General features: G+C 48.3%; 1 protein-coding gene across 1 annotated transcript; it reads left to right on the top strand.

Moving 5' to 3' along the window:
* The first annotated feature begins 6,262 nt into the window (after positions 1-6,262).
* Positions 6,263-12,955, top strand: LOC135811266 (uncharacterized). The gene is made up of 5 exons (XM_065324477.1): positions 6,263-6,650; positions 8,360-8,464; positions 9,967-10,020; positions 10,790-10,957; positions 12,449-12,955. Exons 1-5 carry the CDS (start codon positions 6,534-6,536, stop codon positions 12,566-12,568), a joined length of 564 nt encoding a protein of 187 aa, XP_065180549.1. The 5' UTR covers positions 6,263-6,533; the 3' UTR covers positions 12,569-12,955.
* Positions 12,956-13,604: the final 649 nt, after the last annotated feature.

The following is a 13,604-nucleotide window of genomic DNA, read 5'->3' as shown; positions in this document are numbered from 1 at the left end:
TAATGCTTCTGTCGAACGGGTCCTTTGCTCTCAGCTCCTGAAGTCCACAGAAGTCGACGCGATACGTTTGTAAATCACGAGCGAGTTGTTGCTGTTTTGAGTTCGAACACAGTCCACGAACATTGAACGTCGCGATACGAGCGTTTCTCAAAGCCATACGGGAAGGCTCGTCACGCGGAAACAAAGCACGGGTAGCCTGACAGGCTGTGACAGAAAGGTTGGGAGAAAGGTTGGGAGATAGTAAAGATTTAGAGCAATAGAGTGGGAGAGAGAAAGTTTGCTGAGCAGTCAGCCCAACACTAACTCCTTCAAGTAACTCCGGCAAGTGATGCTCCCGCTGATGTCTGGTCAGCTGCCACATCTGCGATCAAGTCTGCAGCAGACACCGCCATTGGTCATCTGCACCGATCCGAGGCTAGGAACCGTTTCGTTCAACCAAACGCACAGGTTGCTCGGCTTTCACTGCGGCAACGGGAACTGCGAATATTAGCTGAGTCCGGACACCATGATGCTGCGCAGCTGAAGAAGGAGCGCAATTGTGTTATGCATGAAATCCGTAATATCCAACGGACCGAAGCCAACTCTCGCCTGGACAGAATAGACCAATCCCGAAAAGATTGTCTGGGTTCGAAAGGGGGCATGTCAACTGAGAGTACACTATACAATACATACATGGCACTACCTGATCAGCATGCGGCACAGGACGTGTTTGATAGTTCGCGTGTGAATGCGAGGGTAAGTACACGGTTTTCTCGTCAGTTGCATGCAAGAGAGACGATGCGACAGAAAGCAAAGCCCTTTGTAGATTTCTCTCTCGCACTGGTAATGGTCTGCTGTTGGAGTTGAAATGCTAAGACATAATCCTTGTTTCGCTCTTCTGTGTAGTGTGAAGAGGTCAACGAACATGTAGAGCTCACTTTGATGAAGTAGGTAAGGCTGTGAGCGCTGTGGCTCAAAGCGATAGGCCCTAAATCTTACGAGATATTTCGAGTGCTATTGTTTGTTGCGAGCGCTTCGTCTTCGATGAGTTCTGCCTCTTTCCTGGCAGCTGCCCTCCTATAGGACCAACCACGAAGTGACTGTACTCATCTGCAGCCGATCAGTGTTATATTGTACAAGAAGATATCTTTTTCGCCAAGCCAGTGCCCCGCCAAAGACCATCGCCGTGTCACACCGTCGGAACGAGTTCATGATGAGAAACATCATTCGCGCGAGCGTGATGAAGAACTATTTCGAAAGACAACATAGTCTTTACCCCCGAGACGACAACTATGCGCACGTCCTGCAAGGGGAGAATGTCACCAGCAACATCAACGAAGACGACGGCAGTATTTCGGAAACCTGGAGTCAGCGGAGGTCGTCAAGCTCCTCCGCGACCCGGTACATGTACAGTATAGGTGACATGTCGACACGAGCGTGCGGAAACACAGCATACACTGTAGTAATATTGCGAGAGTTTGCGGAAGGAGTCCAAGTCGGGAAATCCATCAGCTCCAAAAGCTACCTGTAGGTGGGCGATGAGAGTCCAGCTTCAGACTACAACAGTCAGGACTTGTAAATAGTTGAACTTTGTGAAGCGGCAGATCGAGTTAGTTAGCTGAAATCGTGGCCTGTTGCAGTATGTCGGCGCTATGTAGCTTGCATTTTTTACGGAGAGTCCATCGCCACGCGAATGTTTCTCTCCTCACCGAGAGCTTGCTGGCCTCCAAACTCCGTCAGGGTCTGCCTAAGGTACCGAAGGTCCTTTGACTAGCTGCTGGCAGGACTCCATCAAATCCTTTAGCTTCAGCTCGGCGAGCAAAAGTCTCTCTCTCCTCCGCCATGAGCTGACACACACAAACTGAATACAAAACGATGCACTTCACACGTGCTGGCTTGCACGCGTGCCCCCTTTCACGAACCCAGACAATCTTTTCGGGATTGGTCTATTGCCGAGGCGGTTGAGAGCGCTCCAACCTCCGCGCAAATGTTTATAGCAGCCTCCCAGCTCAAACGTGGCAAGCCGCAGCAGCTCTTCGTCGAGTCGGCTGATGGTCACATCCTCATGCGCGATGAGGAAAAGGCATCTCGCATACGTGATCACTATCAGGGGCAGTTCAACACTTCTGATGACCTGCTGCCACCGCCAGCTCCGCACACACTGGAGACGCCCGTTTCCACCGAAGAAGTAGAGGCGGCTTTGAGACGACTGCGAAATCAGAAAGCATGTGGGCCGGATGGTGTATGCGCAGAACTCCTCAAATACCATGAATACGGTGCTGAGTACATCTCCCCGATCATCACCACCATGATCAACAACAGCATCACCAGGGGCGACCACCTGTGTAGTGTTATTGGTCCAGGCATATTGATACCGTTACCAAAACCTAACAAGGCGCGGGGACCAGTTGCAAACCTGAGACCGATTGTATTGCTGAACACCCTGCGCAAGGTCATTTCACTCGTTGTGCTCAAACGTATCACACCACGTGTGTCGCATTATCTTGGATCCACTTCGTCTGGTTTCAGGCCTGGCCGTGGCACTGCCGATGTGGTGTGGACACAGCGCTGGATTTCGGCTAAGGCCACCCACTTCGTGTGGGATTGCCACGTCCTTGGCCTCGACATGTCGAAAGCATTCGACACCATTAGCCGCACAAAGCTCCTTGCTGTTATGTCAGAGATTACCGGACCTGACGAGGCTTGCCTGATTCACCATTTGCTGTATGGTACAACACTCTCTGTGAAAGTGGGTGCCACTTCAGCGGAGGCGTTTGTTAGCACGCTAGGTACACCACAGGGTGATGGGCTGAGCCCGGTTCTGTTTGTTTGCTACCTGGAAGCAGCACTGAGGGAGACTCGAAGCAAACTACCACCACGGCCAGACACTGATGCAGCAATACCACAGGAAACAGGATATGCCGATGACATTTCCTTCTATTCGACTGAGCGACAATGGCTTGCCAACTCCCTACCCGTGATAGCTGACGGCCTGGGTGACTGGTCACTCAACGTTAACAGCAGCAAAACAGAGTGGCTTCACATCTCTGCCTCCACCACCGAATGGCGAAGATCGAAGCAACTTGGCTCTCTCTTGGGGGAAGAGGAGGACTTGAGCCGACGAATGGACCAAGCATCAACATCGTATGGCCGCATGTATTCGCTCTGGATACGACGTCAACTTGTATCCGAGGAAACCAGGCTTCGTCTCTACAATGCCATCGTCCTACCAACACTGTTATACAACTGCGAAACCTGGGGACTGACAGAGGCTGCACTGGAGAAGCTGAACGCCTTCCATAGACGTCAACTACGGAACTTGTTCGGAATTAGGTATCCCGCCATCATCTCCAACAAAGACCTATATTCCAGAGCACACACACAGCCACTTTCGCACACCGTTGCTGTCCGCCGTTTCCGGATGTTGGGTCATGTTCTGAGGATGCCCTCAGATGCCCCGCCACAGCAGGCAATGGACAACTACTTCCGTCGAGATGTCACCGGTGTGCGTGGACGCCCGAAATCGAACCTGGCCACGGCAGTCAAGGCAAGCACAGCTGCCAGAGACATGCCACTGAAGACCATGACTGATCTGAGTGGGCTCAGAATGCGCGCTTTGGACAAGCAATCATGGAGGTGACTCTCAGCCTGAGCTGGTTTTGCTCGCGGCTGCAACGCACGGGGTAGTGAACCCAGGACAGAAGCGGACCAGGCATCATGACTTTGCACATCTATCGTTATGCTGCTTCATTACGCGACCTGTTTTATTATTATTATTATTATTACAAACAGACAGCAGTGCGTGGTCACTAAGACTCAACAAGGGCAACCATACACAAGCAACAGAGGCGTTCCACAAGGCTCTGTTTTAGGGCCGTTTCTATTTAACTTGTCCGTGAGGAAACTCCCCGCTGTGCCCAAACACTGCAAAGCCCGTCAATACGCAGATGATGTGTCTTTATACAGGGCGGGGAAGAATGTCCAGAACTTATGCAAAGACCTCACAGAGGACATCATCAAAGTAAAGGAATTCTTGGCAACGAGAGGTCTTATGTTGAACTCCTCGAAAACCCAGCTTGTTGTGTTCAGGCCAAAGTCGAAACCTCTTGACCCCGATGTCAACGTACAGATTGAAGATGTCACCATCACCCCTAGTGCACACGTGAAATACCTCGGTATAGTTCTTGACGAACATCTCTCCTTTGGGGTTCACATTGCACAATTAGAACGTAAAATAGGCTGTAAGTTAGGAATGTTTAGAAAGGTCCGAGACCATTTAACGATCGATGCTAAGAGGGCTTTCTACATCTGTTCCATTCAGTCCATACTTGAGTATGGGTCTAATTCCTTTGCTCACTGCCTTTCTGCCTCCCTCCATGACCGTGTTGTCCGACTTAGCAATAGAGCGCTGCGTATTGTATTTTGCATGCCCCGCCTATCTGATGTCTCCCTTGTTCTTGCCCGCTACCATATCATTCCCTTGTCTGTTAGGTACCAATTCAAGCTGTACGTTCTAACGTACCGTGCGCTTCATGATCTGGCTAGTGTCTTTGTTGCTAACTGTTTCTGTCTCCGCTCTAATTCTACCTGCACTAGTTTTTTTTTTTTTTTTCTCTACAAAATCCACATATCTCCAGACACTGGGGTGAATGATGGAGTGTGGTGGTGGGGCCCATTAAGCTCCGCCGACCAGAGGTCTCGGCTTCATAGCTCCATGGACGCACCAAAGGGATATTGGGTGGGGAGGATTAAATTGAAAAAGAAAACAGAAGAAAGAAAATGGAAAGATTGTATTGCTCAGTGAGCAAAAGAATAAGTTGAGTATTGATGTGAACGCTGTTAGACTTTTAAATTCAAGAGGAGGCTGCCCGTGAGGAGAGATTACATGTATGTCCAAGCAGGGTAGGACACTGTACCCTCTTACTCGCGTATGCTATGAGTGGCCCAGTGCCAGTTCGTTCTGAGGAGATGGTGATAAGCTGCTGTCTTGAACTTTTGGATGTTCTTTGGGTGAAATGGGTGGGGAATGATAGAGGTAGACACCCGCTCTCAAGTGTCCTCTTCCCTTGCTCTTCCGACAGCCAAACGTCGCTATGGTTTATTTTCTGTCACTTTCCTTGGCTCTGACCGCTGGAATGCCCTCCCAGCGGAGGTCCGCTCTAGTTCTTCCTTGCATACCTTCCGTAATTCTGTTCTTCATTTTTTAGGGTACCCTGTCAAAAGGCCTTAGGCCTGTGGGGATTGCCCTATCAAAAATTTAATAATAATAATAAATAGTTTCTCACTTGTACATGCACCGGTAGTCCGGTCCATGCATTTTCTATGCTATACATGCACTACTTTACTTGTAGTACCTCTCAGATTTGGCTGTGCCCACGATTCAGGCTGAACGCAGCAATGACTATGATTGTGTTCGCACTCTGCATACTTATGATTATGGGCGGACTGGAAGTGGCTGTGCTGAACAGGTTGACTGTCTGATTAGATCATTTTAGAGGGTGCGTATGGGCAGGGTTTCCAATCCGTCTGGTCTCTGGATTAGAGCCTGCTGGAGCACTGCTCCTGAGAGTCATGGTGGGTCCTCCTTCACCTTTCACCAAACTGGTTTAAACTCAAAGTACTTTTATAAGTAGAGCTGCGAGTGCTAGTCCGGTGATGTATCATATCAGGATGATGCATGTCAATCTTTGTGCTAGAATGTTCACTGCTGTCGTGAGCAAACGATAAAAGACGTGGGTGCATGATGCGCAAAACAATAATTATGTCAGCCAAATCAGCTGATTCACGATGCGCGCTTGCCAAGATCATGGGACCATCAGCTGCGGCGGGTGCTGGTGTCATCACACAGTGCATGCAGTGTGTCGACATGTCAGCAGATAGATGTCGTCTCGTCGACCTGAAGGAGAGCTGACGTCGTCACAAAGTATTACTACAGTTGATCATGGTTACATGTATTAGCTGCTAAGTTTTGTTTTGATACCGAAGAAGAAGAAGAAGAAGAAGAAGAAGAAGTTCAACTTCTAGCAGCGAGTGTGACAGAACCAGGGACGTACCACACCGGGCACTAAGACTACGGCGTACGTACCCCGGCGTACGTAGGCATACGGCGGCATAATCACACTACGATACATACCGTACATCATGTATAGTTATTTGCCGTCGACCAGTTGGCAGTCCGCCAGTCGACGTCCTTCTCGAACCTACCGGGTCCGGCCGGGTACCTGTAATATTAAAAAAAACAAAAAAAACATGCACCAGCACGTACAAAAAAACAAAAGCCAGCACGTGCTCCAGCCTGATCGCCCGTTTTCCGTTTTCCGTTCAAAACGATTTGCCGCTTTGCGGTTCTCGTGTAAACCTGGTACAGTAAACGGTTTGAAAACAATTCAAGGCCAGTACAGCCCGTTTTCGTTCCGTTTCGTTCCAGTCACCATAAATCATCTGCTTGGGAGACCTTTCACTGTCCTTTCACTGGCCATTTATTGTCTACAGCTACTAGTGGACTAGTAGTAGTACTGTTGGATCAATAATAATTATTATTCTTGATTTGAATCATGATTCGTGTGCTGAGTGTGCTGGTCTTAGCGGTCGTGCTTGCCGCCGTCCAGAGCTGTGTGCCTCCGGACTGCGATCACAACTCGTGCGGAGGATGCGGCAACGCATGCTGCCTGGTAAGAGTAGGCAACTGTTGTGTTAGCAGCAAGCCGAATGGGACAGCCTAGGATTTAGGGTAAACTTCAGCGCAGTTTACCAGAGAAAAGGGCATTAGTCATGGTCCTGATTCTTGCCAGTCCTAGTACATGGTTGCAGTGGTCTTCTGGGACAGGTGGTCGCCTCATCTGAGTGGTCGCCTGGACAGGTTTTACCCCATGACTCCCATGAGCCGGGTTCCACTGCATGCGTACTGGCCCACCATCATGACGTCATTCGCATAACCTTACCTCTCCACCACCATGACATCATTCGCATAACGTCTCCACCACCATGACCTCTATCAATAGCGGTGTCCGTAAATTTCTGAAACATACCAATAGGCAGTCAACCTTGCGAAAAACGCCCTTGAAGTTGGATCGTGTGTGAAGACAGTACTGTTATTCATAAAGTGTCGTTATTCATGAGGTGCTGTTATTCGTGACATTGAATCTATGTAGACAATGGCACGTATTCACTGAAGGCGCACGTGACTAGCGCTGCGGGGAAACAAGTAGGTTTTCTCATTTGCGTACATAGTAAATTCGCACTTTACTCTTGACTTGTTGAGCCGTATCGAACGTTGTATTCCGCAAATTCCACTTCGTTGGGTCACTACTATTGTATACCTTGAAGACCAGTAGTCTATATCGAAAGAAACTCACAAGTTCCAGCGATTAGAGAAACTTCTTTTCCACGCATTTGTATACATTTGTATGCGGAATCGAACAAGTGTCCCCACAGCGTGGCTCACGTGCGCCCATACCATATATGCAGCGTGGGCGTCCGCCATTTTAGATGAATACGTGCCATCTGCCACTAGGTCTGAAGATTGAGCCGTTATTCGCAAGTTGTTGTTATACCCGAGGTCCTTATTCACAAGATTGACTTTTATCTTTTTCATGCCCCCCCCCCCCCCCCCACACACACACAAACATACCGTATTTGCCGGAGTACAGTGCACACTTTGGAGGTACTACTTCTGGCCCCAAATCGCTGGTGCGCACCATGCTCCGAATATTTAAAAAATGAGCATGTATAGTACTTCGAAAAGTAGGGCAATGCATCAAACTGTTACGAAGTGTGCCACCTCTGACCCTGCGCAAGCCATCTGAATGCACTTTTTATGACAATGGTCGCACTATAGTACTGTCTTTATGTTTAATACTGCACTCAAATCAAGGCTGCGCATTATTCTCCGCATATACCTTGAATTGCCAAAACATTGCTTAAAAATGGGGGTGCGCATTGTACTCAGGTGCGCGTTATACTCCAGCAGATACGGTACTTATTATTATTCAAAGCCATGGCTGTTAGCAGTATGTGATAGCACATCCGGTGGCGAAGGGGTTGAACTGAATGGCTTTAAGGAGGATCATGGTTTGTCTTGTCAGCGTTCCTCTTAACGAAAATGCACTGTAGTTGTTTTGCCAGAAAATACCCATTCAGGGGGCGTCCGAATCGGTGCGGCAGGTGCGCCCAAAGCCGCACCAATAAGTTTATCCTGTGATTTCTGAAGCAATGAAATATTGGCTATTTGGGCCCAATTTTCCTAAAACATTTCCCCGGGGGACGGCCATCAGACCCCCATCTTCATGGCCGTACCATACATCGTGCAATACCATCCGACGCCCCTGACATTGCTCCACTGATCGCTGTGCACCCTCGGTACGTCCATGCGTGGTCTTAGGTTGGTTTTCGCATCACCAGTGAGATGACGTCGACGCAAGTCAATGACGCAATTGTGACGTCGCTGAAGAGTGGAGGTGCTGACGGACGCTACACGTTTGTTGGGGTAAGCCAGATGATCGTGACAACATGAAACTTGGAGTTGCAACACAGCTCAGTCTCCCCCCCCCCCCTCCCCTCTCTCTCTCTCTATCTATCTTGTGTTGGGCTAAGCCGTGCAGATGAATGGGCTCATGTTCCAATGACCCTTTATAGTTTATCCCCTCGGCCGCTGTCCGTATTTAACTTTACACATGTACATGTGTGGTGACTTGTGTCTGGTCACGGGGCATTGTGACTGGTAAACTAAGTTGTGACTGGTCATGGGGGGGGGGGGGGGGTTGTGACTGTTTGACTGGTCACGGGGACCGTGATTGGTCACTGAGTCCTACATATGTATACCCTCAGCCGCTATCCACGTTGAATGTGCCTCGGTGATTCGCCTGCTTTCACTGACTGGCACTGTTCAACAACGGTAATAGGTTGTTCCAGGGTCTGACCATCACATGTACTAACAACGGTGATGAGGTTGTTCCAGGGTCTGACCATTACATTTAGTTCTACCTACTGTTGTGTTCACTGGCTTGAGGGAAAGACACAAACGGGAAAAGTCTGAAGGAAAAAATTGACTGTCACCACCAGGACTCGAACCCGGGACCCTCGCCTGTAGCCAGCGATGCTCTAACCACTGAGCTATGGTGTAGTCGTCATCCCAGCAGAGACCATTCAACATTTTTCTTCAGACTTTGTAACTCACACTTACTGTCATATCATTGGACTGATTGTAATCTGATGGGATGACCGGGGCCGGCGCCCTTCAACTGCTTTTAGCGCCTACATGCACATGCATTGTAGTTAGGGGTGAAACGAGTATCTATTTTGACCAATCGATCACTCGTTCATAATATTCGATCGAGTATCCGATTATTTCGAGTATTTTATCAAAATTCAAGAGCTCTAGATTTGTGAGTTCTCGACCAATTGGGAAGAAATTATCTGTGAACATAGAACAAAAGTCGCCAACGTCTTGTACAAAGTGTAATAAAAGTAACGATTTTCATCAGTACTTTCATAACTAACGTTACTTGCCGTGGTGATCCCATCGTCCAAGTCATAAAATACTGACTCAAAGGCATGCATAACGCATGCATACCATGTACCAGTGGACGAGCGATGCAACGAAAGTTTTTGAAAAATAGAATGCCAATACCAAAACAAAAAACCAAAAAAACGATCGAGTGCAAAATTTCGAATACTCGCTAGTTTGAAATTTTCGAACGAATACACGAATATTCGAACTAATCGTTTCACCCCTAATTGTAGTTCATGTACACGCTGTAAAACAATAGGCCAACAGTGCTCGCGGCTGCAAGGCCAGCACCCCGTGGCTGCTTGAATTCTCAATGGAATTAAGTTTCAACGTCCGCTACAGTCCAGGGTTGTTCCTCTTTTTGAAATAAGGGCCATATATTATGGCAGCACAGTCGGCCGGCGCTGCCATATATGGCTACTATTGTAGACTTATAATGTGCCTATCTTGTAATGTTACATGTTTTCATGTTCCTGCAGGATGAAGACCTCCGTCAGTACAAGATTCCCGACGGCACACAGTTCCTTCTCCAGGTATGCTCACACTGCACGTGTACTGATGTAGGCTGCTGAAGTAGGTTGATCTAGGCTGAGGGGCATCGGACCCGCTACGGTCACTGCGGTATTGACCCTTCCACTCAATGCCCATGGTTCCCTGGAAGCAATAAAAACCACTGATCTGGACTCCATATTTAGAAATGTTTCGGAGGAGCCACCCCAAACCCAAACAAGTACTGTAAAAGCCACTATTCTAACGAGGCGCAATATAACGATTTCCCGAAATTGACTGGTTTACGTGTACCAAAGGTAACGATTCTCACTCATTCTCAATGCTCAATAGCAACAGCATATGGTTGGCCGTACCACGCTAAAATACTTTCCGACGCCCCTGAGGCTGGAACTAGTATTGTGTTCTCATCTACTTGTTCAGGTCCTCTCTGTCCGCTTGTTTTCTGAAGTGATCATTGTTTTGCCGCGGTCTCCGGGTCTTGCGTGCGTCTTGCGTGCGTCAGTCTCTGCATGTCAGCTTGGCCTTGGCTATGTGTGTGTGTGTGACGGTGTATGTGCATGTATGAGTGTGTGCGTGTGTGCATGAACACGTACATGTATGCACACACACACACACACACACACACACACACACACACACGCACACACATACACACATACATGTATATGTACACAAACAAGAAAACACAAACGTACAAGTAGCTCCTAACATAATCGCTATCAACGTGACTGTACAAGTGTACAAGTGTACATATATGTGAATTTATGTGAATTGACTGCTGTGTGTCTACAGGCGATCCACAGCACCAAGGTTCACCACTACAACGACACGCTGAACTTTGCCATCGGCGAGCACGCTGAGTCGGGTCATGTGATGGTGCGCGGATTCAGCATCTCACAGATCTACGGCGCGTACTGCGACGACGGTCAGAACTACAAGAATGTCGTGGGATTTATCAAGGTAAAGGGGCCGTCCATAATTATCAATCTTTTATACACAAAACGAAAAAGTTTCGTTCATGGGTGGGTGGGTCAAGGAGAGCTTCATGAAAAATATTGATAGCTGAAACATCAATCCATTCTAGCTGTCAACAGTCAAGTCTATATATATATTTTTTCGTTCAGTGGGGTGGGTAGGTGGGGGAGGGAATTAAGAACGAAAAGTTTTTCTACTAAGTTACAGGACCGCCGGGCGCAGTTTTGATTGGTCCACACACCTACCAACCTACTAGTATGCGAACCTGAGATCGGGACAGTGACATCACCTTGGTACGAAAATGTGTACAAATTTAGCCGTGAGGCATGCGATAAATGCACTTTTGGGTGCCTATTACCACCCTCGATATCGGGACGGTGGCGGCCAAATCGGAATGGTTGGCATGCAGGTATGGGTCTGGCAACATGGCCTTTCATACATGTACTTTGTGTAGGCTATGGCGGGTACACATGCCCTCCACAGTAGGAAACATGTGTTTGTGGCCGAACGGTTGATCCGGTGATAACCTGACGAGCCGGACCGGCTCCGGCGGGCCTGAGTTAGTCTTGGGCTCTCTGGTGTTGTGTCGTTGCAGTCACGGAGAACTGTTAATCACATGTACCTCCTTCCCTGGCACGGCTATAAACCAGTCACTGCCTGCACCTCTGACAGTGCGGCCACAGTACCGTCCGGGGTCGAAGAATGAACAGGCTAGAATTTCACCAAGCACAGCATACCGTTATACACACGGCGACTCCACTGCACATAGACACTGCTGTACTTAAAAACAGGGGTGTCAACGAGTAGTAGGGTACCCGTGCTACCCGTAATTCGATCGGGTAGTAGGGTAGCAATTTGCTCCTGAGAACCCGATCGGGTAGTTGGAGTACGGTGTTTTCGCAACGGTGCATGTAAACAGCATGGCTACGTGCTTACTATACACTTCCTATGTAGCGCCAGTGCACGCTCATAGTACAAACTGGGTCAAAAATTCAAAAAAATACCCGATAGGGTACCCATGCTACCCGGATAGAAGTACCCGAACTCGTCACCCGACCAAACCCCTACCCGTTGCAGCCCTAGTTAAAAATAAGAACAGCCTAGGACACGAGGCTGAACACCCCCCCCCCCCCTCCCCACACCCCCGTTCTTCGGTACTGTAGTAGGATCAGCTCATGCACGCCACTCCTTGGATTGCACCACGTGGAAAATATGAAACAAGCTATTTTGACGTAACTCCAGGCTTCACACCAAAGAAGTGAGATCCGTAGCCAGCTTGCATCATTAGGTTATTCATGTTCAACTATGTGCATTTGTCTCGTTCTTTCTCATTACTCGTCAGGGAATCACTCCATCTGCTTTTCTGCATGTGTGTGTGTGTGTGTTTGCGCATGTGCTTTCGTGTGTATGCATGTTTGTGTGTGTGTGTCTAACTGTGTGCGCTCATGCCACACGCTGTATGCACGTACTGCGCAGGGCGTGACAACACTGAAATGGGAATCGGAGATCATGCACGGTTGCACGAACAAGACGCATCCCGACACACAGCTGCGCAACAACTTCCCCATGCATCGCTTGCCCAGCACAGGAAACTGAGCAGGGTGTGTGCTTGCTCAATGTCCTCTAATGAGAGTATTTTGTGCTGCTCGCATTCATCTCAAATACTGGCAATACTCGGTGTAGGTCCTGTATTAGAACTTACTGATGGTTGGTAGTGTTACAGCACATGTATTGCTTTGTGCAAGGAGTAGATATTTTACTACTCCCTGCATGTCTTTGTCTTTGTTTAGATACTACCATAGAGTAGAGTGCAGGTACATAAAGCCCTCCCAACCGTGTGTCTTCAGGCCGTGATGTCATCGTTCTTGCATGATGACATCATCTTGTGATCACCACTGTGGAGTGGTGATATCATACATGTAGTAATAGTCATCTGTTGATTGTTGGTGAAGGCAAATAATTACAAACTATTCAATACCAGAATGAATCGTCTCACTCGTCTGCACATGTTGATCGGTTGACAGCATGTTACAAGGTGGAGGACGCACCGTTTTGGAAAACAGTGTTCTTACTGTAGAACGAATCGTCTCACTCGTCTGCACAATCAACATGTTGATCGGTTGACAGCATGTTACAAGGTGGAGGACGCACAGTTTTGGAAAACAGTGCTCTTACTACAACCATCATTGGGTGGCAAGGCTCCGGTCTTGCCACCATTCCGCATTAGTCAGGAGCACTGTTTTCAACGCAATGTGTCCTCCGCCGTGTAGCATACAACTTCGCCAATAACGACTGCGGATATAATGACAATTCGCGAATAACGACAGAATTTCCATGCCCAGAGCAAAGTCCCATCTAACTGTAATAGTTATAATGAGACTTCGGGTATAAGGACACTTCGTGAATAAGGACACTTTTCTGATGCCCCGCCGAGTGTCGTGATACGCAAAGTTGGCTGTATCAAACAAGGCTTCCCTATCATTATCTTCTGTGCATGTACATGTGCGTACTCAGTATGCCGCTTATTGTGGACTCTGCACTGCCATCACTTTTTTTGTTTTATTTCAATAGTGTACTAGTATTCAGTTTGAACAAAGAGTACATGAAAACCAGAGTGTGCAGCTCGGATGGG

Source organism: Sycon ciliatum, chromosome 3 (genome assembly GCF_964019385.1).
Source record: "Sycon ciliatum chromosome 3, ocSycCili1.1, whole genome shotgun sequence".
In the NCBI taxonomy this organism is placed as follows: Eukaryota; Metazoa; Porifera; class Calcarea; order Leucosolenida; family Sycettidae; genus Sycon; species Sycon ciliatum.
This window is presented reverse-complemented; position numbering and strand designations above follow the sequence as displayed.

Coding starts and splice junctions, on each gene's coding strand:
- LOC135811266 (XM_065324477.1), top strand. CDS start 6,534: ATGATTCGTGTGCTGAGTGTGCTGGTCTTAGCGGTCGTGCTTGCCGCC. Junction 10,021..10,789: donor GCACACAGTTCCTTCTCCAG/GTATGCTCACAC, acceptor GTGTGTCTACAG/GCGATCCACAGCACCAAGGT. Junction 10,958..12,448: donor ATGTCGTGGGATTTATCAAG/GTAAAGGGGCCG, acceptor CGTACTGCGCAG/GGCGTGACAACACTGAAATG.